This window comes from Cervus elaphus, chromosome 18 (assembly GCF_910594005.1).
Source record: "Cervus elaphus chromosome 18, mCerEla1.1, whole genome shotgun sequence".
Classification (NCBI taxonomy): Eukaryota; Metazoa; Chordata; class Mammalia; order Artiodactyla; family Cervidae; genus Cervus; species Cervus elaphus.
Window position 1 is genome coordinate 124312729 of NC_057832.1, and position 26712 is coordinate 124339440.

The 26712-nt window shown below is 45.3% G+C and overlaps 2 protein-coding genes across 3 annotated transcripts in view; one reads left to right on the top strand and one right to left on the bottom strand.

The window, feature by feature from the left end:
- Window positions 1-26712, bottom strand: part of ESYT2 (extended synaptotagmin 2) — a 78471-nt gene that overhangs the window by 35623 nt on the left and 16136 nt on the right. For both annotated transcript variants that reach the window (XM_043872610.1, XM_043872612.1), the window contains exons 2-6: window positions 9980-10021; window positions 8643-8777; window positions 6281-6357; window positions 2497-2569; window positions 2185-2274 (exon numbers count right to left, since the gene is read on the bottom strand). In XM_043872610.1, the coding sequence (XP_043728545.1) occupies window positions 2185-2274; window positions 2497-2569; window positions 6281-6357; window positions 8643-8777; window positions 9980-10021 (417 nt within the window). The remainder of the gene's footprint in view (window positions 1-2184; window positions 2275-2496; window positions 2570-6280; window positions 6358-8642; window positions 8778-9979; window positions 10022-26712) is intronic.
- On the top strand, window positions 12136-13350 carry LOC122674353 (prohibitin-2-like). Its single transcript, XM_043872613.1, has one exon. The coding sequence runs from the start codon at window positions 12281-12283 to the stop codon at window positions 13178-13180; it is 900 nt and encodes a 299-aa protein (XP_043728548.1). The 5' UTR covers window positions 12136-12280; the 3' UTR covers window positions 13181-13350.

Consider the following 26712-nt stretch of genomic DNA (forward strand, 5'->3'; position numbering starts at 1 on the left):
CATAAAGAAGGCAGAGCGCCGAAGTTTTTGAACTGTGGTGTTGGAGAAGACTCTTGAGAGTCCCTTGGACTGCAAGGAGATCCAACCAGCCCATCCTAAAGGAAATTAGTCCTGAATATTCATTGCAAGGACTGATGCTGAAGCTGAAACTCCATTACTCTAGCCCCTGATGCAAAGAGCTGACTCATTTGAAAAGACCCTGATGCTGGGAAAGATTGAAGGCGGGAGGAGAAGGGGCCAACAAAGGATGAGATGGTTGGATGGCATCACCGGCTCGATGGCCATGAGTTTGAGTAAGCTCTGGGAGTTGGTGATGGACAGGGAGGCCTGGCGTGCTGCAGTCCATGGGGTCGCAAAGAGCCGGACCCGACTAAGCAACTGAACAGTAACAACCTCAACTGCTGGAGCCCTAGCTAGATGGATTCAATTTCTTTTCACAATCACTCTTAAAGGAAGATATTAATTCCATTTTATAGATGAAGAAACAGTCTGTGGATCACAGACTCAGAAGACATGTGCTTTACTACCGGGGAGGACCCCTCAGATAAACACATGCAGAGTGAGCCCAGACCACCTCCTGGAGAAGTTCTAGAAAAGGCCTCCTGCTTCAGTCTAGTCTAATCCACACTCCTGAGACGAACCTAAATGTGACCTAAGGATTTTGAAACACCCTCAAGAGTACACCCCAGAGGCAATGCCAACAATACCAAGTCAGCACGCGTGGGCGGCCACCAATATCTGGGACACGTCCAAGGGCAGAGAGTGGGTCTCCCTGGCTCTTCCCAGAACCTCATCCAAACTTACCAAGCCTTGAGCTCTGCTGTCAGGACCCCACCAGAATGCTAAACCTACATATAGGAAAGTATTTTATTTCTTAAACACTTGAAGACTTCTGTATGCCAGGTAATATACTGAGTGTTTTTACCCACTGACATTTAGTTGTCGCATCTAATCTTTTAAGGGAGGTATTACCATACTCTACATGTTACTGATGGGGAAACTGAGGCTTACAGAAATCAAAAACAGTTGGGCCTCAGTGTGCAAAGGTTCCAGCTCCATCTCCTCAGATTTAACCAATCATGGATCAAAAGTATTCAGAAAGAAAAAATAGTCCAGAAAGTTCCAAAAAGCAAAACTTGAATCTGCTGCACTAAGGCAACCATTTATATATCATTTACATTGCAACTATTTACACAGAAGTTACACTGTATTAGGTATTACTACTGATGTGGAGATGATGTAAAGGACGCTAGAGGCTGTGCAGAGGTTGTGAGCAAACACTGCGCCGTCTACTAAGGAACCTGAGCACCTGTTCCTCGGTTGTGGGAGTCCTGGGACCACCCCCTGTGGAGACCGGTGGTGGGAGATGGCAGTTTGATCAGAGAACACAGTCCAGAGAACAGGAGGAACCGAGAGTGGGCAGTGAGGCTGGGAGGCCTGCGTCCATCACTGAACCTGAAATGGGACAGTACATCCGTCCTGCCTCCATGTGCTCCACGAGGGCAGCACTTCAGAAACTTGCAGTTTTGTTTTTTTTAAAGCAAGTGGCACATTATCAAAACTAATCTAAACAAACCAACAAGCAAAACAATGTACAAAAGTTTCACATTCTCAAGATTTCCATGCGTCTAAAACATCCAGTCAAAATCCCAAAATCTTTGTTTTTCACTGGGGTGGGGAAGGACTTGGCAGATGGCAGGGAACTGTGCTCTCATATTTTCCAGATGAAAGTGACTGAAAAAGTCCCTTTTCTCTGAACAGTGTGCTTAGGGGCTGTAATTCACCATATAAAGGTACCAGTGATTCTCAACCTCTCACAGCCACATCCTGCTTTTCTGAGTACTATAGTCTCATTTGGAAATTAATATTATAACACTATTTTTATTTTTTGACTGTGGCATGCAGGATCTAGCTCCCTGAACAGGGATAAAACCCTCATCCCCTGCAGTGGAAGTATTGAGTCTTAACCACTGGACCACCAGGGAATTCCCAAACATATTAGTTTTATAATGAGGAAAAAGTGGTCTATCAAGAGATGTTAAAGCATAAGAGATGAAAACATACAGGGTTCATGCCTCAAAGGGAATAAAGTGAGATAAGCTCTTTTTCTTCACTCTGTTCTTTGGTATGTACGCATTCTTGTCAGTGAATGGGAAGAAGAGAATGAAATAAACCTTGACTTACTGGCTTCCTAAGGAAGAAGATAGACAAAGCTCCTACTAAGGGCATGTCTCCAATCAATGGTTCCAGGATCACCCGCATTGTACCATGAATCTAAATTCAAATGGGAAAACAAAACATTAATGGAAATAATTTCACAGGCTCTTACTGACTCAAAAGGAGGATGCAAGATCCTGACAGTGATTCCTGAGCATATGACTTCAGGCTTCTCTCTTTAACTTCAAAGAAATTCTGAGTTAATGAAAACTTCACAATTTTCTTTCTGAATAGAGCGCAGAGAATCTGAAAAGAAAATGAAACTTAAAAAAACCTTACCTGTATACTCTGCACACCAGCTCTACAAAAATATCGCTTGATCTCCAGATCGATCTCACAATTCCCTACAAAACTAGCAAAGAAAAAGTTCTGATTACATTCTCTTCATCACCACAGAGCCCAGCTACAGAATCTGAAGACAGTGCTGGCAAAGTCACCAAAACGGGACTGCAGGCCGGCGGGGCCAGAGCCCCAGGACCTCGGCCACGGCAGCCACGGCCACCAGAGTCAGCACCGCCACATGGCGGGTGAGGCCGGCGGCCTGGCCAGTGGTCTTGGTGCAAATGTCACTTCTCAAAGGGCAGCTTCTGGAGCAGTCTCTTGATGGAATATAGTTTTCACTTGTCTCATAAATAACTGTTTGTTTAAAACATATACAATGCTTAGATCATATTTCACCACAAATAAATGTGCCCATGCTCCCCCACTGTGAGAAACTAGCAGTGCTCAGGCCCTCAGAGATGTTACACCTGTTTGAGGCATCAATTTTACTCAGTGACTGTCACTTCAATCGTTAATGTGAACACCCATGAACACCGTGTGATGTTGCATGTAAGGCTTCACCTATCTTTATAAAAACGTGGCAGGCCCACGATGTTTTTGTGGAACCTGAATGGTTTGATGCCCACCCTTGATTCTGGAAGCGGGTCATCTTGCTTCTGCCCTGGAGCATCGGGAGGAATCTGATAACCACAACAGAGAGTGTCCAAGCACATGAGCAAAGTATCAACAGAAGGCATCTGGGATGAAAGTCTGCCAACAGTCACACTCCTGCCATAAAAGTCACTACCTACATTTTGGTGAAGGAGGTGCACGCAATCAAGGACACATTTTGGCAGAAGGTTGCTAGTAGTCACAAGGAGCAGACATCTTCGTTAATGATTGTAGAGCTTTTCTAGCTATGAGAAGATGAAAGCAACTGGGCTCATAAAATCATCTCTTGAAAATATCAAACTGCCTGAAAGACAGTTCTGCCAGTTTTCCCAGAGCACAGAGGGCCTCATTCCTGGTCTCTGCCCTGAACTCCTTTCAAGGGTGTGGAAGGGCAGCGACCACAATGGCTGGTGACCTCATCCTTGTAGAGGCAGATGGCGAATGACAAGTTTTCTCCACATACCCTAAGATGCGATCATTTTATGTTCTATTATCTCTCAATTACTCCTTCCCCAACTCTACAGGCAGTAATCTAGTTACAGTTCTTGTCTGGAACATAGGAAAAAGTAGAATGCAGACTGTTTCAGAGACATAAATATCTGAGCTGCATAACTTGCATATGCTGCTATGTCTGCTGAAACCACAAAAGCCAGACTGCAGTCTTCAAAATGGCATCAGGTAACAGACTCATTTCAGTGTCTGTTTAACAAACGTGTATGAAGGGCTCTGTCGGTGCTGGAATAAGAGAACAAGGTTCCCACCCACGGAAGCTCACCCTCGGCCTGTGGACAGCCTTGCCAGGCACAGTGACCCCAAGACAGACACGGGGCCACCTCTCTCACTCCACTCATGACAGCGGAATCTGCAGTGGTGCCAGAGTTTTCCCATATTACGTCATCATAACACTCTATGCTGCTTTCTAAAATAACGGCAATTGGTACGGACTCTGTTCATTTACTACATTAATACACTTTACAAACGCAAAGATGACACGATAAAAAAAAATGACCCTTAATCAAAACAAAACCAACCCTGCTGGGTGTGTCAGTCAGTAGCTGGCACACAGCTGGGAAGGGGCCTCACGAAGCCATGAGCAGGTTCTTGAAGGACAAAGACAAGAGCCAGAGAAGCCCTTTACACCAGGGAAGGCACTTGGCAGACCCCTAATCAATTTCTTCCCAATTATTTTTTATCGTGGTAAAACATACATAGCAACCATCTCACTCTTTCTGAAGTGCATGGCGGTGGCCTTAAGCACATTCAGGCTGCTGTGCAACCATCACCACCATCATTGCCAGACTCTCTTCATCCTGCAAAACTGAAACTCTACGCCCATCACCCAGGGACGTCCATCCTCCTCCCCTCCTCCCCAGCAGCCTGCATCCTGCTCTGCGTCTCTGTGGATCTACTTCTTGAGGTCTCACATGGGGGGAGTCACACACAGTCTGTCTCTTTGCGACTGTCCTACTTCATTTAGCGTGATGTCCCCACGGTCCATCCATCCCACCGTATCTGGCTGGGCACTGCCCACTGCAGGATTCCTTCTCTGTACAGCCTGAACGACGCTCCCCTGTACGCACATAATACGCCTTCTTACCCGTCCAACAGTCAGTGAACACCTGGGTTGCTTCCATGTTTTAGCTATCGTGAAGAAAGCTGCTATGAACTGGAGTATACAATTATCCCTTTGGGATGTTGTTTTCAATTCTTCTGGGCATGTACCCAGAAGTGGAAGTGCTGGGTCATTCAGTTATTATTTCTTTTTTTTAAGGAGGTACTGCTCTGTTTCTATAGCAACCGTACCTTTTGTATTCCCACCATCAGTGTACAGGGGTTCCGATCTCTGCACATTCTCACTAATCCGTTCTGGTGCTGATGGCTGCTACCCTGACGGGTGTGAGGCGATGTCTCAGGGTGGTTTTAGCAGAGACGCTGAGCACCCTTTCATGTGCCTTTGTCCACTAGTCTGTCTTCTCTGGAGAAACGTCCACTCAAGTCCCTCGCTCATTTCTGATCAGGTTATTTGTTTTTTGTTGTTGTTTTTGAGTTGTAGCAGTTCTTTATATATTCTGGATCTCAATCCTTTATCATATATTTGATTATATGCATATATCTGATTGCACTGATTCTGTAGATTACCTTTAGTGTTAGCTTTTAATGATACTAAGTCTTCTAAACCACAAACATGGGCTGCATCTCTAAGTATTTACGTCTTCTTTAATTTTTTACATCAATGTTATGTAGTGTTCATTGTACAAGTCTTTCACTGCTTCAGTTAATTTCTAAGTATTTTATTCTTCTTGTTTTAAATGAAATTTTCTTAATTTCCTTTTTGGACTTGCTTATTGTTAATGTATAGAATGCAACTATACATTTTTTTTTGCATTGATTTTGTATCCTTCTACTTTACTACTACTTCCTTTCCAACAATGTATGCATTTTGTTTTTTTCATACCTAATTGCTCTGAAAGAACTTCCAGGACCGTGCTGAACAACAGGGGTGAAAGTGGTGTCCTTGTCAGGTTCCTGATCTCAGAGGAAATGTTTCAGTTTTTCACCACTGAGCATGCTGCTTGCTGGGAATACATGCCAAGTATTCCAAGTCCAATAAACAAGTCCATCATGCTGACATTGTTTCTGTCTGTGCCTTAAGTGTTTTTATCATGAAAGTGCTGAATTTCAACAAATGCTTTTTTGGCATCAACTGAGATGATTAGGTGATTTTCCCCTTCACTTGTGTTAATATGGAGTATTACATTGATCACTTACAATTAACCATCCTTATATTCTGGAAATAAATCTTACTTGGTCATGGTGTATAATCCTTTCACTATGTTGCTGAATTCAGTTTGTGAGCATTTTCTTGAGGATTATGGCATCAATGTTCACAAGTGATATGGGCCTGCAGTTATCTTGTAGTGCCTTAAATTTCTTTTAACATGTTCTACGAATGGCAGTTATCTAAGCTATCAGGAACTAAAACCAGAAGTAGCTAAGTTTAGGTCCTCAACAAGAAGCTAGTCCAATTCCATCAAATAGCAGTAAGATATGTGCTCATTATATTCTCTACTTTATGGGCATAGCTAAGTGACATCACATATCATTAACTATGACAAACACATAAACTTACCTAATCTGAAGGTCCAAAATAATCTGCCTTTTGTCGACATTTTCAGTATATACCTTAACACCATTGATCCTGAGGGGCTGAAACAAGAATTGGCTTCTTTAAAACATAGGAAGGGTAAAGAACACCAACCCTGTGACCCAGCAGCTGAGAAAACGAGCCTGGGTCCCAGGCCCGGGCGGGGACGCTCTGCTTCATGACGTTGTCGCCTTACCCCCAGAGTGCCGTGGGCCTCTGGCCCTGAGCACCCTCATCTGTAAGACACTCAGGAGGGCCCCACAGGCTGAGAGGGGTCCACAGGACGCGGGACTAGCAGGTCACGGAGCACTGCCTAGCTCAGCAGGGGCTCGGGGCCGGGACCCGGACCCGGCTTCACTCCCGCCCAAGGACCCCCAATCCTTGCCTCCTCCAGGAGACTCTGGCCAATTCCCTCTAGTCCACCCTTAATGCCCTGTCTAAAACAGAAGTTCTTCTCATTTTATCTTTATGTCACAACTTTCTATTTTTTAATATTCTCATAAAAATGGGACTTTTTGAGTGAATCAAAAATATTAACTATATTTTCAACAGATAATACAGGCAACACGGTGAGAATCAAATGACTATAAAAAGAAAAGGCAGACAATAATAAATATTATATTTCAACATCATTTCAGAATCTTTTCCCAATTTACTGATTTGAGACCCCTTCTAAGAAAGTTCTCAGCATGACAGCTGGACATGAAACACTCAGGCTGAAGCACCACCGGGCCCCCACGCTCACTCTGACGCTGCAGCTGTCCTGAAGTCTGACCCCCCAGCTGGCCGCAGGAGCAGACTCCGGGCCCATGCTGCCACCATCCCAGGTCGCAGGGTCTCTGCTCAGGCTCCCACGCCCCCTCCGGTCCCTGCATCAGACGCCTGGGTCCCCTATTCCTGCGAGAAGTCCAAGCGCCCTGTGACACTGAGCCCTCTGACCAAACCTGCACTGCTCTCAACATTCCTACCCATCGTCAGCATTACAAGTTCAAAGCACACACAAACATGAAAGTAATTCTTCCCGAGACAAACTCGGCTGGAGCAAGAATTCCAAATTTGCACGAACGAACGTGAGCTTACCTGACTGTAGGACACAGCCTGCGGGCTAAGAGAGACTGTTATTTTAAAGGGCTGGAAAAGAAGGGGGCAGGGCAGGAGGAGGACATGCCTCTGAAACCGTATGTAGGCATCAATACGATGCTATTCACCATCCGCCCTTCACAGAAAACCTTGGAACCCCCACTTCATATTCACGTGGCATTCTGGCTTCTAAGTGTGCATTCCCACTTGTCGTGTTCCTTTTAGGGGACTGAGGTAAAGTGGAAATGAGAGGCAATGTCCCACGGAGTCCTGCGCTGGCCCCATGAGCTGAACAGGGACCACACCCAAAATGGTAGCGTGCTGCAGACTCACAGCCAAGAAAGCAAACGGCCTGCATGACACAGCTGGGCAGGACACACACACCTGCGTCTCTGCACAAAGATGGACGTCGACAAGGAACAGCATCGACACCTGGGAGTGTCAGAGCTTGGGGCAGGGGCACAGCCGGCATGAGGTCCTCAGCCCCACCCCCTGAAGCATCACCGGCATCAGGACTCAGCGTGCGAGTGGGGAAGGTGGTCGTCCGGCTCTGCAGCCGCTGACCCCTGGCTGGCAAGCTAGGATCCTGCAGGGTCACAGTGCGGCCAAAAAATAAACTAAAAAAAAGTACTGTTGAACTCTGAAGTCTTATTAGGCTTAAAAACAATGTTACCTTGAAATTAATATAACCTCATGTGTCAATTATGCCTCAATAGAAAAAATGCTACCTTCAACTGTTGCTAGTTATTGTAAACACTGACTTAAAAAAATAAAAAGGGAAAGTTGCTGTTAGGGTGGCCCCGAGGCTTCCAGCAGTGCTGGAGTTAGTGACGGTCCTCTGTATATAACTCGACGCCAAGAACAGAGCCCACCTTCCCCACCACCTGTGTCATTAACGCGGTGCTGCCAGCCCAGCACTGGGGCCCTGAGGTGCTGCTTTTAAACACGGGGGTGGGGTGGGGGCGCCTTCCAGCTTGTGTCAATCGTTAGTGAGTTTCCAGAGCAAACCCCCGCTCCAGCACGACAGACGGTGGGAACTGTACAAAGGTAACGGTGGTGGGAGAACATGTGGCTGAGGGGCCCACAGATGGACCTGGACTGGCAGAGACACCACAGTGGACAGAGGCGGAGAGACCCCGAGACAGGAGACCCGGGGAGGGCCTGAGCACACAGCCAGCCTTCCAGAACACAGCTTGGCTAGAAAACAATGTGACGCAGCTTAACTCTCCAGCGGTGCACAGGTAAGAAAGCTTGAGGAGAAACAAACCTGCTGCCCCATGTCCACCCTCGTGAAGCTGAAGGTGCTGAGGTGGGTGTGTGCGCCCCGCACGGCCGGCTCTATGGTTTCTCGAAACAACTTCTCTATAAACTGGCAAATAAAAGGCCACATGTGTTTTACAGTCTGGAAAAGAGAAGAAGCTCAGGTTAAACATGGCTCAGCTGGTAAAGAATCTGCCTGCAATGCGGGAGACCTGGGTTCGATCCCTGGGTTGGGAAGATCCCCTGCAGAAGGGAAAGGCTACCCACTCCAGTATTCTGGCCTGGAGAATGCCATGGACTGTGTAGTCTGGGGGGTCACAAATACTCGGACATGACTGAGCGACTTTCACTCACTCAAACAAATAGTACAGTACCTAAATCATCATGAAAAATCATGCTTATACAGAATTTTTGAAAGGCAAAAGTGGGGGGGGCGTCCTTTTTTGTTATGCAAAAACAGCATCTAAAATTTAAAAATGTATTATAACAATAAACTATTGATTAAGCAACCAGTATGTTGCAGGAATTAGTTATTCTAGTTAAATATTTTGTTTATGCACATCATCACATTTAATCATTACTAAAAAGTCAGAAAGGGGCTTCCCCAGTGACTCATCAGTAGACAATCTGCCTGCAATGCAGGAGCCACAGGAGACAAGGGTTCGATCCTCCAGTCGGGAAGATCCCCTTTAGTGGGGCATGGCGACCCACTCAAATGTTCTTGCCTGGAGAATCCCATGGACAGAGGAGCCTGGCGGGTTACAGTCCATAGGGTCAAAGAGTTGGACATACTGAAGCAACTTGGTATGTACAAACAGTCAGATAATCCTGTAGTTTCAACTCAGTGCTAAAAACTTTCTAAAACTGTGTTGTTCTTAACAAACATTAATGAGTGTCTTTAAGGATGGACTAATTTCCAGTGATTATATTACGGGCAATCATTATCTACATTAGTTTTTACTATACAATTCTAAGGATATATAAAATACAGAGATAAAAGAGATCTACTTCTAAGTATGATTTAAAAACATAACTTTTTAAAAAAGGCTAGATTTCTTGGGAGTTATTCCCCTCTTCATAAGAATGCTCTATAATTTTCACTTACGACTATCATCAAAGTGAGGAGACACAGGGCCGAACGTCCAGCTATGAGACCATCACCAGCTTCCTGTGACAAAGGCACAGTTTGCACTGCAATGTCCCAGCTGATTAGAGAGCAGAAGCCACCCTCGCGGCCTCAACACGCTCACATATCGCTCACACCCAAATCCCCAACTATGGAGAGGCGGCATCTCACCCACCAATTCCCACTGATATCTGGTGTTTCGTGTACTCTTCTCCTACCTTATTTAGCCATTCTGCTCTCTCAGTGTCTGGAAAATGAACCTAAGAGAAAAACACACACACGACTTAGTGACTCCTGACAACTCTAAGTAAAATGTCACAAAAGCCAGTTAGTATTCTTAACTGTATATCTGCTCTGTCTGCGGATCTCTTACCCCGTGCTGGGGAACCTTCCACGGAAGCATGTGGCCCAAGCCCTCACATTCTGAGGACACTCTGAAACCCGTGCCCACCTCCCTGCTGGCCTCAGGAGCGCCCACAGAGCCCGAAACCTCAAGCTCATCCCTTAGCGCCCTCACCCTCCGTAGGCCTCCAGGCTCAGAGCTTCAGAAGCCCACCTTTCTCTTCCCCTTTCGGCCCAAAGGAGCCAGCACACAATGTTCCTTAATTGGCCCCTCTCCACAGAGTCTCCCAAAGGAGGATTATAATTACAGTTCTCCATGATGGGGCCTGTATACTGGAGAAAATAAGTGGAGAGGTAGGAAAAAAAAAAACCCTACTTAGAAATATCTGAGAAAGAGCTTTCTTTGTCATTAAAACAACCCCTGCAGAGAAAAAGCTAAAGCAGTTTTGAGCAGGGAGTTCTCTGAGAAATGCTTCCACGCCCCTCCAAGAAAGAACACACTGGCCACATGAACACTCTGAAAACTGCTCTGGGGCCCAAAGACAGACTGGAATACAGACTGGAGTACGGCAGTTTTGTCCTGGGGACGGAGGCGGGGGTGGGGGAGGGCCCGACACGGCCACCCCAACTTCTCTCAGCAACACACTAAGAGCCAAGCCCCATCCCTTCTCCGGCTGAGAGCAGCTGCTCAGGAAACATGACTCTGGGGTGTGTGCCCAAGAAGATGCTTCCCTGAGGACCAATTCCACCTCTCACGCTTGGTCCCCGAGCACAAACCAGGGCACGGGGCCGTGAGCAGCCAGATTCTGGCTGGTGAGACCACCGTCTCCACATCTGACACAGCCACACAGCTCCACCTTCCCCGCGCCCACACGCCCAAGAAGACTTGCCCCTTCACGCCGCAGGATGGGAAGCCTTTAATCTGCATGAATCCCAAGGGTGGGCTGGTGTGCCTGCAACAAGTTTTTCTAAATTAAGTTTTAGCTTGAACCCATTCTGGAACAAAACCAAATAGATGGCAACCTTTCAGAATTAAGGAAGAGGCTCAAGAGTTGAGAAAGATGATGCTTCAGAAGCAGAGATTTAGGAAAGGATGCTGGCAACGCTGCTCATATCTGGAAGTCATGTTGCTGCAGGGGAGCCATTTCTACCTGAGGGGAACCGGAGCACCAGAAGGACGGCACTTCCCCCAGAGGCAGGAGGCATGGGGGCTGGGGAGAGCTGAGGGCTCGCCAGACCAGCCAGACTAGGTTGCAAGAGATTTAGATCTGGCATGAGGGGAGGGGGCTTGGGGGGCAATGAGGGCAAGGTCTCTTCAAGGTCTCTCAGGTGAAAGATTCGGAGGAGCAGAAAGTGAGGAAAGGCAGAAGCTGAGGGCTGGCGATGCACATGTCATAAACCTCCCCTGAACGAGGTCCTGGAGGCCCGAGGAGGACAACACGACTCAACCATAAACTATTCTTGTGTGTTGTTGCTGTTCAGTCGCTCAGTCAGGTCCAACTCTGTGACCTCACGGGCTGCAACAGAGATCCAGGCTTCCCTGTCCTTTACCATCTCCCGGAGTTTGCTCAAACTCATGTCCACTGAGTCAGTGATGGGATCCAACCATTTTTGTATAAAATGATACGAGTAACTACCATTTGGGTTCCCCAGGTGGTGCTAGTGGTAAAGAATCTGCCTGCCAGTGCAGGTGATGGAAGAGTTGGGGGTTCGATCCCTGGGTCGGGAAGATCCCCTGGAGGCGGGCATGGCAACCCAGTCCAGTATTCTTGCCTGGAGAATTCCATGGACAGAGAAGCCTGGCGGGCTACCGTCTATGGGTCACAAAGAGTTGGACACGACTGAGCTACTGAGCACCTGACTGAACTACCATTTACTGACTATAAACTGCCATCTATGCAGCAGGCGCTGCGCTAAGTTAGTCAGACATATTCCCTGAGTTAATTCTCACAACACATCTACAAACTGGGACTATTACTATCCCAAATTTACAGGACAGCTACCAGTGACAGAATGGGGATGAAAGAGAAAGGAGCACACTTCCGGTGCCCTTTCTCCCGCGAGCTCCTGGGGCCCGGACCCTCGTGTGAAGGGTGGCCATCCCTAAGCGGGGAGCGCGGTAGAGGCGGGCCGGCACCCGCTTCTTACCACTGGTGCCGCGGGCCTCAGGACCGAACATGGCCCAGAACTTGAAGGACTTGGTGGGACGGCTGCCCTCCGGGCCCCGGGGTATGGGCATGGCGCTGAAGCTACTGCTGGGGGCCGGCGCCGTGGCCTACGGCATCCGCGAATCGGTGTTCACCGTGGAAGGAGGGCACAGAGCCATTTTCTTTCATCGGATCGGAGGCGTGCAGCAGGTCACCATTCTGGCCGAGGGCCTTCACTTCAGGATCCCCTGGTTCCAGTACCCCATCATCTATGACATTCGGGCCAGACCCCGAAAAATTTCCTCCCCCACAGGCTCCAAAGACCTGCAGATGGTGAACATCTCCCTGCGAGTGCTGTCCCGACCCAATGCCATGGAGCTGCCCAGCATGTACCAGCGCCTGGGGCTGGACTACGAGGAGCGAGTGTTGCCGTCCATTGTCAACGAGGTGCTCAAGACCGTGGTGGCCAAGTTCAACGCCTCCCAGCTGATCACCCAGCGGGCCCAGGTGTCCTTGCTGATCCGACGGGAGCTGACAGAGAGGGCCAAGGACTTCAGCCTCACTCTGGATGACGTAGCCATTACCGAGCTGAGCTTCAGCCGCGAGTACACGGCTGCTGTGGAAGCCAAACAAGTGGCCCAGCAGGAGGCCCAGCGCGCCCAGTTCCTGGTGGAGAAAGCGAAGCAGGAACAGCGGCAGAAGATCGTGCAGGCAGAGGGTGAGGCCGAGGCAGCACAGATGCTGGGAGAGGCCCTGAGCAAGAACCCAGGTTATATCAAGCTGCACAAGATCCGGGCAGCCCAGAACATCTCCAAGACGATCGCCACCTCACAGAATCGTATCTATCTCACTGCTGACAACCTCGTGCTCAACCTACAGGATGAAAGTTTCACCCGGGGAAGTGACAGTCTCATCAAGGGTAAGAAATGAGCCTGGTGACCAAGAACTCTGCCTCCAGGGAGGAAGTGGATCTGTTTCTGCCCTGGTGTTTGAGGAGTCACCTTGGGGCCCACCCCACCCCCACCCCGCTATCATGAGATGGTCCCTCTGCATCGCTCCTCTCAACCCTTCTGATGAACAAAGACTGACCACTTCTGGGGCAATGACTTTCCTCCCTGTGTTGGCCAGGGGTGTTGGGACAGTGTGATTTCTCAGTGATTTGCTACGGTGTTGATTCCTCCCTCGTGATCCGGAGGCGATAACCACCACCCCAGGAATTCTCAATAAATTTTTATTACTGAAAAAAAAAAAAAAAAAAGAATGGGGATGAAAAACCAGATTGTCTGCTTGTGCTCTTGGCCACTCTGCTACCAAGGGAAGTGGCAAGTGCATAGAGATCACCATTTATAGAGCCCACCGAACCCTCAGGAGAACACACCCCCATCAAAGAGCAGAACCTGAAAGTCTGATTTCATGTCTTAAAATGTACGAGATCCTGAGTGGTAGCCAGAAGTAGAAAATGTGTGTGTAATGGTGATTTATCTAGAGTTGGACCATAAAGGCTGAATGCCGAAGAACTGATGCTTTCAAACTGTGGTGTTGGAGAAGACTCTTGAGAGTCCCTTGGACTGCAAGGAGATCCAACCAGTCCATCCTAAAGGAGGTCAATCCTGAATATTCATTGGAAGGACTGATGCTGAAGCTGAAGCTCCAATATTTTGCCCACCTGATGCAAAGAGGTGACTCATTGGAAAAGACCTTGACACTGGGAAAGACTGAAGGCTGGAGGAGAAGAGGTTGGCAAAGGATGAGATGGTTGGATGGCATCACTGACTCCATGGACTTGAGTTTGAGCAAACTCTGGGAGATGGTAAAGGACAGGAAAGCCTGGCGTGCTGCAGTCCATGGAGTGGCAAAGAGTCAGACATGATTGAGTGACCGAACAACAAGAATCTACACACCAGAGGTTGTACAAATCTTGAAACAGCTGATGGCAAAGTTCAGAAAACCAGACAGCAGTTCACAATAAAACACTATTACCAGACCTAGTGTTCCACCCAAGACTCAGACAGAGCAATTTGAGACTGGTTTTACTTAACATTCAAGCTTGCCATAGGAAAGAACTAGTGTCCATGAACACAAAATAATAAGGAAGTAGTAATGACAAAATTCCATGTGCATCCATCCACCCTGTGAACCGGCAATCCCATTTCTCAGGATCTGGCCTAGGAAAACAATGCGTGTGCGGCATGCCGGGAGCAGCCACCACCGCCCCGAGCGGCTGGGTGGGACAGACGGGCCCACACACGGGGGCTGCAGGGCTACGGGAGCGAGGAGCGGTGCAGGTGGGGGCTGCCAGAGCCCTGGAGTGATTCTGTGGGGTAACTCCCAACATTTGTTTTCAGTGAAAATACACAGAAAAGCAGGTACAACTGGCTACCATTCATCCAGGGGGGTGGGGTGGAGGGAGGAGGTGTATATAATAAAGTTTTAATGTATAAAGTTTAAAATAAAAATTAACAAAAACAAAAACACTGTTCCCAAGGAAGGGGACAAGAGAGGAGAGACAAGCGCAGGAGAAGAGCCCAAGGTGGGAGTGAGCTCCCCCGTCTGCGCCCACCCGGCCCTGCTCCCGTCTGGGGCCCGGCCAGCTGCCCCACAGCCGCCACAGTCACCGCACCACAGGCCTTGGGGTTCAGCAGCAGGGGCGGGGCTGAGCCACAGCTCCTGCCTCCCCGTCCAACTCTTCAAATCCTCAAGACACTCACATGGCTCCTTTCTACTTTCCCAGCATCAGAGAACTCCTTCACAGACCAAATGAGGGACTTCATTCACCAACTGGGCCCTTGTCAGCCCCTCTGTCTTCCAGTCAGCTCAGTCCAGTCACTCAGTAGTGTCCGACTCTTTGCAACTCCGTGGACTGCAGCACGCCAGGCCTCCCTGTTATTCATCACCAACTCCTGGAACTTGCTCAACTCCATGTACATTGAGTCGGTGATGCCATCCAACCATCTCATCCTCTGTCGTCCCCTTCTCCTCCACCTTCAATCTTTCCCAGCATCAGGGTCTTTTCCAATGAGTCAGTTCTTCGAATCAGGTGGCCAAAGTATTGGAGTTTCAGCTTCAGCATCAGTCCTTCCAATGAGTATTCAGGACTGATTTCCTTTAGGATGGACTGGTTGGATCTCCTTGCTGTCCAGGGGATTCTCAAGAGTCTTCTCCAACACCACAGTTCAAAAGCATCAATTCTTCGGCGTTCAGCTTTCTTTTATAGTCCAACTCTCACATTCATACATGACTACTGGAAAAACCATAGCTTTGACTAGATGGACATTTGTTGGCAAAGTCATGTCTCTGCTTTTTAATACACTGTCTAGGTTGGTCAGTTTTTCTTCCAAGGAGCAAGTCAGTACAGCGGACCAAATTCACCTGTGCACATATCATTCAGTGAACTTGTACTTTCAATGAAAGCATTACAAGAACTTACTCTGTTTGGTAATAAAGTATTGCCAAACTTTCCAATTAATGACAATGTAGTAACTAGAGGCCATATATTCTTAAAAACACTGGTATGTTTGTCTGTGTACATATAAACATGTACTTTTATATATGTTGCACATGTTTGTAAGTGTACAGAAAAATTTTGCAAAAATACACATCAAAACTAGTATAACAAGGACCAGAATGAGGCTTTTACATTTTCCTCTATTTCTATACATTTGAACTGCTTGTAAGAAGCATAAACTACTTTTCTAGTTATTAGCTTAACTTAAGATTAAAACCAAGAATTTTCTAACACAGAAAGTAGTACTTTCTATAATAAGTAACTGTGTCACACACTCAAACTGTGTGAAAGTGTTTTTGTAAATTGATTTTGAACTTATTGATTATATCAGCGAGAACACTTAGAAACAAGACTTTCTTATAACACAAGTAACCTACTCTAAATCTGATTTGAAAAAAAAAATTTTCTGAATCCTCAAGTTTTAAAGCTAACGTATAATTCTGTTGAAACAAAAACCTTAATGATCAAATATGATAACTCCTGCAAAACTATTCAAAAATAAAACATCTGCCTTCTCTAACATAATGTGATTTCTTCAAGTTCACTGATATGCCTCAAGCCTTCCTGCTAACAAACCAGCAACTCCTATGTATCTTATCACACACCTCAGGCAAAACACGCCAATCCCCTGAGTCACCTAATAAGAGAATTCTCTACTCACCACCATGCACAGGAAGGAGTACAGTTCGCCTGGTGTAAATTCTGATTCTGTTACTGCATCTCATCACTGTGCTAGTCCTTAATCTACCGCAAATATACAGGCTGTTCTTTTAGAAAAACAGGCTGAAGAAGCCACTTTTCAGTTATTTGGATCTGGCGCTGTGCCCAGGGCTAGGGACATAATGCAGAATTGGGTGTGGTCGTGTCCTTGGGAGGCTCACATTGGTGAGGACAGGTGTGACCGCCAGCCTAGGAGGGAAGGACAGTGCGGGGCTGGGGAGAGTTTGATGCTGCCTCTAAGAGTCCATGAGAGATTTAGGAAGATAGTGTGTGACATGGGTTTGATGGGATTAGCTGGGGTCTGCCATGCAAAAGAAAGAGAACATTCTAAGCAAAAATAATGGAGCATATAATTTACTCTGGCAGGACCGAGAGAAGGAAAGAACGGTGGGTGCTGAGGCTGGAAAATCAGGGCAGGACCAGCCCAGTGTGCCTTCTGTGCCCCACAAAGGAGTGTGGATTTTGTTCTACTGGCAATGGGTCAACCTGGGAGTTTTCAGGAGAAAAATTACATAAGATTAATATTTGAGGAACTCTATTCTGGCGCTACCAGAGGAGAGGGCAGAGAAACCATCTGCACAAGTAAGCTTTCAAGGCAAGAGAACTGACTTACATCACCAAAGTTTATATAAGAAGAATTTGAAAATCAAGCCATCTCTTGGTAGAGAATCCCAAGACACTCAACAATTCTGTGGTTTTTAATTTATAAGAGATTGTTTCAAAGTGCCAAAGAAAAAGAATATTTCAAAATTGAAGAAAATAAATCTGTTACCACATTTTAATTCTGTTTACTAAGTCACTTCTGCTTCTCACTAATACATACTCACAGACATTTGTTTATGTTCCACAGAACAATTTAAAGTAGCAAAAACCTCACAGAGATAAGTAAAGATGTACAGGGAAAATAGAAAATGTGTCCACAAAGCCTAGAGGAATAATGAAACACATGTCATTTGGTTCTAAACCATTTAAGAAAACCCAAAGAACAAGAAGAAAATCCACTAAATCTCAATACATCTAATTATGAAACATGTTTTCATATTTATTATTCATAGTATCTTTACAAACTAGAAATAATCATTGTAGGAGCACTGAAATTTTGACTTTACTTAGGAGTTGACACTAAGAAATCTCTTTAGTCTTTTCTTCAAAAAGAACAAAGGCATATTTTCAATTCTAATATGAAGTTGATAGTATCAAAGCTGCTTGCTTAGGAAAAATAAATCCAATACACAAAGACACAGCACTGACTGTATGCCAGAACCCTACAAACAATGCCTTTTTTTAATCCTCACAATTTTGTCAGCAGTCCATGCACCACCTAACAGATGAGGAAACACAGTCTCTCCAAGGATAATCTGTTCAAAGTCCCAGGGGAACAAGTGAGTTAGAGGGAAGAGGCCCAGACCTCGATGACTGTAAAGTCCTCCCTGAAGCACGAAGGATGGAACCAATTTACACACAGCTACTATCTTCTACTTAAATCCTATTTCCCCCATTTCGGAACATGAGATAATGTTTGGAACTGAAGCTAAACAGAGAACTCTCTTCTGGGAGACCCTGCTGATGGTCGGCACTCGTGGAGACATCTCTGTTCAGCCCAAGACAGCTACACACAGTGCAGCAGGTGCCTCCTGGGGCTGCCGGGAGCCCTGCTGAAACCCCGCTAGCACCATTAGCACTGAAACCGTGGTGGGAAGTAACTCATGCCTTTATTTTAAACACCTAGAAGAAGGCAGTCAATGTCTGGGAAATCCAAGTAAAGACGGCCTATCTACTACACCAAAGCATTACTGATTTAACATCTTTAAATAAAATACAAAAGATAATGGATAAAATGATCAATTTAGAAATGAAATGTCATTAAACTTCAAACAGTAAACTGGTTGATCAAGCCAGGACTGCCTGGAGAAGCCAGGATCTGGGAGATGCTATCAATGATGGGGAAAGATGAACACCAGTCCAAGAGAAGGTCAGAAACCGTTCTCCCTCTCTGGACCCTGGATCAGTCAGACACCTACAGGTCTCTACACCAGTGCTTTCCCATCAGGACAGACTCAGAAAACCACATGTGACTGGCCTGCTGCGATGATGCCCTGGGAGCATCTGTATGCAGCCTGGAGAAAAGTCCCTCAAAATCTCTTTATGCTATGTAATTATGATGCGAAAAAAGCATCAGAGACGCTAACAAATACTGACACTGGAGAGAACTTCCAAATAAGAGGGTCTGAACAAAGTTTAAACGGCACCAGCATCTTGCAGGCCCATGCCAGCTCTCCCCAGGACTGCAGAGGGGGACTCTGAGCATCCTCAAGACTGGCTGGTGAGCACACCAGGAGAAAATGACTCAAACACAAACTGGCATCAGCTAAATGTGTGGCCTCTAATTTCTTTATATTAAAACTTCTTTATCCATTTCGCACATGGGTTATTAAACCATCTCTGTCTTTAAAGCCTCACAACTCCCAGTTCCAATCTGCTGCCTCCCATCTTCTCCAGAGATTCAGTGTGCATGGAAATTGAAAAAATAGGGTCAAGAAATCTTAATGATATTTTTTTCTAAAATACCGGGACACTTTCTCCTAACAGCTACTTCCATAAAGAATAAAGTATTCAAGGCTAAAAATGTGGGGGAGGAATGTCTCTCAGAACCTCTGTCAAATGGTAGCAGCAAGGCCAAATTACTCCTTTGGAGGGTAAAAAAATAATTTGGTTCATCTATGTCTAGTGCACAGAAAAGTAGGCAATCAATCACACAGTCACACAGTAAATATAGCACTTAATATTTTTTGACATCCACAATTACAATTTTCTTGGTGGTTTGATCAGCCTTATGAAAACTTTGATTACTGACCACTACCTATTTTTGCAGATCAGTAAACAGTAAAATAAAAATTAAAAAGCTTGGCCTGGGGAATTTCCCAGTGGTCCAGTGGTTAGGACTCCATGCTTCCACTGCAGGGGCCACGGGTTCAATCCCTGGTCAGGGAACTAAAATCCCATGTGCCACATGGCATGGCCAAAAGAAAAAGAAAGCTAGGTTTATCCCAGCATGGTTTCTATAATTAAGAAAGCTGTCCAAATTATGTGAAAACCAATTCTTACTTCTAATTCACTAAAGAGAATGTTACTATGAGGCTTCCTATAATTTCATGTATCTGCTATGTTAGATACACTATTTATCCATCCATTTATTTTTGAAGGGGACTTAAATTTCAGTGCATGCATAGAGTGATTAAGAGGATTTAAACCAGGACTCAGAATCAATGGCTGAGTCAAAACAGGGATACAAGAAAACAAGCAAAAGCAAAACAAAACAAAACAAAACAGGGATGCATCGTAACTTCCACCCAGGAGAACAATCAGACATCCCCCTTCATCAAAATACTAATGCCAAGAGGTTTAATGCCTTACATATAGATGCATGTTTGTGATATTTTTCAAAGACTTGAAGCATATTTTAATAAAATTCTAAAGTCACTTACATATTCTTTCTGTAACTAAAAAGAAAAAGAAACCTTACACAAGGAAATGACTTGACAACCTTGGTTTAAAGTTGAGGTTTTGGCGTGAGATATATCTCACAAATTAGCATGAGTCCAACAGCAGGAAACATGTCTTCTCATCTCCTTTGTTAAACACATAAGACAATATGGTTGCTTTTTATTTTAAATTCAAATCGAAAGCTACCATTCAAATTTACAAGCTTACGTCTTGACTGGAATGGACAAGAAGATAGAGAGGTAATTACTGTGCTGAATTAACTGGACACATTCTTTGTACTAAGTGGAATCAACCCAGCTTTGTTCTGTTATAAAAATGAAAAGGAAAGGAAAAGGGAAAGAAGGGAGGGAAGGAGGAAGGGAAGAAAGAACCTATGAGAATATGATGTTGTGATGCTGGGGTTAAATTTACAGATTACAGAATGGACAGGTATACCAAACATCTACATGGAATCAGATAAGTCACCTTATGTTTGAAATTTTACTATAAATTTTTCATTTTCAAGAAATAGGCTTAGTACTATGTAATATTTATTAAATTTTTAAATACTCTTCTAAGGAGAAAAAGCAACCCTGTAATTAAACATTAACATAGAGTGACTTTCAGCAGTATTTCAATTCTGTAGATATCTACACAATTATCCTGGGGGAAAACTACCATTGTAATAAGTGTAGCAAAATCTTAGAGCTGTGAGAGATTATACTGGAAAAACATGTGGGAGTTTTTGGGGGGAGAGATGTTTGTTTTGGTTTTGCTTTTTCAAAAGCAAATTCAGAAAAGCCATGAATAAGTCTTTTGATTTACAGTAAAGAAATATATGATATTTCTGAAAGCTTAATTTTATTCTCTCACACTGACACAAATATCTCAAAAGTTATGATAATAAAGTCAGAGAAATTTATGAACCTAAAATCTTATTGTTTTCTCCTTTTATTCCTTTATTTGTATGCAACGGAGAAACAATAGAGAATCAGGCACCTGAAAACACTCAGAGACTTTTTCCTGAATATAATCATTTATCGTTATTGGATGTTTGAGACCAAAGTTCCAGTACGTCTCTCAGTGCTTGTCTGTAATTAACTGTGATCATGCAATACAGAAATACCTAAAAACAAAAATAAAAAAGAAACCCTTCAGTTTTGGTGTTACAGTGATAACCCAGAGAGAAATACTATAGCTTACCTTATCATTCTTTGTTTTCCATACAAGAATCTCAGGGAAAAAAATAACACTAACAAGAAATCTCAGGGAAAAACAACTACAAACATTTTTATATATCTCTTGATCAAATCCCAAACTCTCCAATTTTTCCTAGAAAAACCCACTAGTTCACTATAAATGCATAATTATATAGAAACCAATAACTAGATCATAAGATCACTCTCAAAAGTTTTTTCTTTTGAAATAATTACAGATATTGCAAAAGAGCAACATTACAAAAGAAAGCCCCTGTGTGCACTTCACCCAGACTTCCTCAGCGGTTACATATTATACAACTAGAGTATATCACCACAAGAGGGAATGGATGGGTATCTCTGTTTATCCCCATTTATCTATCAACCCATCAGCATCGTATCTATCAATCACGTCACCTCTCTCATTTTCTATCACCTATCTACCAATCTCTATCATCTATCACATGGGTTGTCAAAGCCACAGAGACCGCACACTGTCTGATTCCACATGCATGGGACCTCCAGAAAAGGGAAGCCTTGAGACAGAAGGGAGACTAGCGGTTGCCTGAGGCTGGCATAAGGAATGCAGAGGGAATGGAGAGTGAGTGCCAGTGCTTGTGGACAAAAACATTCTAAAATTAGATTTTGATGAGGGTTACACAATCTTGTGAATATAACCAAAAAAACTGGACCACATACAGCTGACTCCTGAACAACTTAGGGGTTAGAGGAGCTGACCCTTTGCCCAGCCAAAAATCTGCATATAATTTACAGTCAGTCAGTAATTTACAGTATCCTCAGTTCCAACTGACTGTGGATCATGTAGTATTGTGTACTCATGTGGATCAAATATTTCCCCAAATAATAACAAAACCAAATAAGTGACTGCAGAGTCCCAAGGCAAACCAGTAGCTTGACTCAGAGCTGTCAGTGGATTAGCCAACAAATGAGGACACACTGGTGATGTTTTGGCCTTAAAGGACACCTGGTCCACTCACTGGTGAAGGAAGAGCAGAGTCCTGCCACTGGGCCCCCAGATGATTCCTGAAGTTAAAAACCTGTTTATACACCAGAAGCAAAATACTTCCTGAGGCCATAAAACTATGAGAATAACCTGCCCTGTCATAGGATTCACTGTGTATATGACAACCAACTCTCGCACTTCCTCATGGCCAGCTGCTCCTTCCCTCAGCACTTCTCCCGCCGCCTCCTCAGCAGGTAACGCCCGCTGACCCCCGGAGAGCAGCCTCTCCCCTCGTCTGCACTGCCCTGCTCACCGTTGCCCCTCCCTGCAGGCCCGACTCCTGGCTCCTCTGCTGTTGTATCTCTAAGGCTGTGAAGGAACCTGACAGATGAATCACTGTGCTCCCCACAGGCGAAGACTCCGAGTCCCAGAAGTGGGCACTAGCCAGAGGCCACGGAGCACAGGTGGGCATGCCAAGGCTGGCCTCCGACGCAGCTCCAGCGCCAGGCCGGGTCCTGGGGTCCCCGAGGCAGTGCTGGGCCAAACTGTTCTGGGGAGCCAGGTTCCCGGCCCCTCCTTAACACAGGAGGGGCTGTAGTGAAAAGTTCTAAAATCCATTTTTCAAAACTCCTTTCTCCTCTATTTAGAATACTCCCAGTGTTTTCAGGCTGTCTTTGTCCTGAAGCTACAAAGTATAAAATGTATGAGACAGGACTCACCACTCATAAAGATACAAGTTCACTAAATGGTCAAGCTAAACAGGTATTTCTAAGAGTTTCCCAGACCTGCTAGGTGGCATTTCACAAGTAAAACAAGTGAAGCTCTGAATGGAATTTTTCTACAGCTGTTTATGTCAAGCCTCACTGCTTAAAATTTACCTCACACCTTGTGCAGTATTTTCCTGAAAATAACAATTACAACAAACCCCCAAAACCATGAAACCCACCTGAATTTAAAACATTACCCAGAGAAATATTTTGAAACAAATTACACACTTAAAACTCAACCTCTGCCCTCTTTCTTCTAAACCTATCTCCCAACAGAAAGTGTCTGTTCTCCCAACTTTCACGTGGAAATATACTAGAGTTCATATCTATTTCTTCCCTAAAAATAACACTGGCTTCCAGATGTGATGATCAGAGCACCTTGCAGCAACCCATCTGCTGAGAACATGAGAAAACCCAGAAGAGAGCCGACTCACGTCTACCTGAGGACACAGGGCCCTCGAGGCGTGCAGGCTGAGAACACGGCAGAAGGCACGCAGGGCGGTGAGGCGGCACTCTGCGGTGGCTGTCCCCCGCCGCTGTGGTACCAGAGGTTGACAAACCCAGAGGAAGGCAGCTGAGAAGCCAGAGGAGCTGACAGAAACCTCATGGGACCAGGGAGACAGGAACTGGAGTCCAGGTCGGCTGAGCGACACTCTGAGGGCCCAGACCCGGTGGGGAGGTTGGGGGGGGGGGGTGGAGGAGAGGCCAACTAAGTCTCCCTTCAGGCATCTGCCAAATTCCTGAGCTGCTGAGGGCAAGAAGCCAGCCTGTAAAAAGCAAACGAGAGCTTCTGGCCAGTGTCCTGCACTGAGAAAGCACAGCCTGGACCCTCGAGAGGGACTGGAAGGGACCCGGTCAGCAGGGTAGGTCTTCTGTTACAGGCCCCGGAACAACCTCCACTGTACGGAACCCGGAGTGCAGGTGGGTTCAGATCAGAGAACACTCTTCCCTGCCACCCGCCCTCAGGCCAACTCAGACCTGCTGGGCTAAGGCGGTCTGTCCCCTTGGCCTTTAGCGGTTAGAGTGCAGATCTCCAGAGGAGGGGAACGGAGACTGCTCGGAGCAGTGGCAGAGCCGGCACGGGTTCACAGCCAGTTCCTGGGACTGCCGACTGCCAGGGCACACTGTCCCACCACGGCCGTTTCACATTAGGAGACAATCTCACCACGTACAGCTGGGAGGAAGTGCGCATGGGAAGGTGACATCAGTCACCAGAGAATGCGGATTTATCCACAGTGACACCCCAGTTCACACACTATGATGACTTGCAATCAAAAACAGAAAATAATATGTGTTTGCAGGCAGGCGCAGGAATTAGAACCTTATTGCATTGCTGATGAGACTATAAAATATTCCCACCATTATGGAAAGCAGTTTAGCAGTTCCTCCAAAAGTTAAACCCATCAATTTCACTTCTAGATATATACCCTCTAAAACTGAACACAAGTATTCAAACAAAAATGTGAACATCAATGTTCAGAACACAACTCATAATAGCCAAAAGACAGAAACAACCCCAAAAGTTCTTCAAAGGATGAAAGGATAAACAAAGTGGAGCATACCTGTACAGTGGAACATTATTCAGCCATAAAATAAGAAGTATGCTATAGGGTAAGATCTTAAAAATGTTATGCTAAGTGAAAGATACAAAAGTTCACATATTGTATGATTCCACTTATATGAGACATTAAGAAAAGGTAAAATTATAAAGACAAATATATGTGATGGCACAGCCACGGGGAGGGTGAAATGCAGCATGATTGCTAAGAGGTATAGGCTTTCTTTTGGGGTGATGAAAACTTGGGGGACCAGATAGAGGTGATGGTTGCACAACACTGTGAAGGTATTAAATGACCCTGAATAACTTTGTTACTTGAAACCTACTGCAGTAAGAATAAAAGAAATGAACTATCAAGGAAAAAATAAGAAGAAATCTTAAACACATGTCGCTAAGAGAGAGACACCAAAGTGAACACACTACACAGCGTGTGATTCCAACTCCCTGATGTATGGAAAGGGTAAAAAGATAAGTGGCCACCAAGAAGTTCAGGCATGGGGAGGAAGGAAGACTAGAGTAGAGCCTCCTAATATAAACTAGGGACTTTACTTAATAATGTATCACACTGTTTCAATAATTGCAACAAATGTAGCACACTTATACAAGATGCTAACTCAAGAAACTGCCTGCAGGGGGGACATGGGAACTGTATCGCTTGATTTTTCTCAAGTAAGTTGAGAAAACCTGTTGCTGTCCAACTTGCATTAAAAGAAGTATTAATGTGAATTTTTCAGGTAGAAAGAAAATGATCCCACACAAAAAATGTGGAAATGGAAGAAGGTATCTTCTTCCATTTATAGAAGAAGTCACAATTATAGAGACTAAAAATGCTCCAAGTCTATCCTGCTACTTAAGACAACCCTCAGGAGACTAATGCTGCATAAACAGTGAGCCGGGCCCCAGTGCAATGAGGGTGCTCTCTGGGCCAAGGGGGAGTGCAGAGGGCGTGGTTGCAGGAACATAGCCTCTCATTCTTGTGAGACTGTGGTGACAGCTGAACCCCCAGGCCTGAGTCTCCTCCTCTTTGAAAAGTAGACATTTTTAACATCAAAATGACTAGACTGTTGTTGTTCAGTTGCTAACTCATGTCCGACTTTTCCGACTCCATGGACTGCATTACATCAGGCTTCCCTGTCTTTCACTAACTCCTAGAGTTTGCTCAGATTCATGTCCATTGAGTGAGTGTTGCTATCTAACCATCTCATCCTCTGTCGCCCTCTTCTCCTTTTGCCTTCAATCTTTCTCAGCACCAGGGTCTTTTCCAATGAGTTGGCTCTTCACGTTATGTGGCCAAAGTATCAGAGCTTCAGCATCAATCTTTCCAATGAATATTCAGGACTGATTTCCTTTAGTATTGACTGGTTTGGTATCAATGCAGCCCAAGGGACTCTCAAGAGTCTTCTCCAGTATCACAATTTGAAAGCATCAGTTCTTCAGTGCTCTACCTTCCTTATTGTCCAACTCTCACATCCATACATGACTACTGGAAAAACCATTGCAAAATTTGATTACATGGACCTTTGTTGGCAAAGTGATGTCTCTGCTTTTCAATATGCTGTCTAGGTTTGTCACAGCTTTTCTTCCAAGAAGCAAGTTTCTTTTAATTTCATGGGTGCAGTAACCATTCGCAGTGATTTTGGAGCCCAAGAAAATAGAAGTCTGTCACTGCTTCCATGTTTTCCCCATCTATTTGCCATGAAGTGATGGGACCAGATGCCATGATCTTACCTTTCTGAACGTTGAATTTTAAGCCAACTTTTTCACTCTCCTTTTTCACCCTCAAGACGCTCTTCAGTTCCTCTTCCTGTCATTTAGAGTGGTAACATCTGCATACCTGAGACTTGATATTTCTCCTGGCAATCTTGACTCCAGCTTGTGATTCAGCCAGGCTTTCATTTCCCATGATGTACTTTGCATAGACATTAAATTAGCAAGGTGACAATATACAGCCTTGATGTACTCATTTCCCAATTTGGAACCAGTCTGTTGTTCCATGTCCAATTCTAACTGTTGCTTCTTGACCTGTTGCTACAGGTTTCTCAGGAGACAGGTAACGTGGTCTGGTATTCCCATCTCTTGAAGAATTTACCAGTTTATCATGATCCACGTAGTCAAAGGCTTCGGCTTAGTCAATGAATCAGATGTTTTTTTTTCTGGAATTCCCATGCTTTCTCTATGACCTGGGCTTCCCTCATGGCTCAATTGGTAAAGAATCTGCCTGCAATTCAGGAGACCCTGGCTCGATTCCTGGGTTGGGAAGATCCACTGG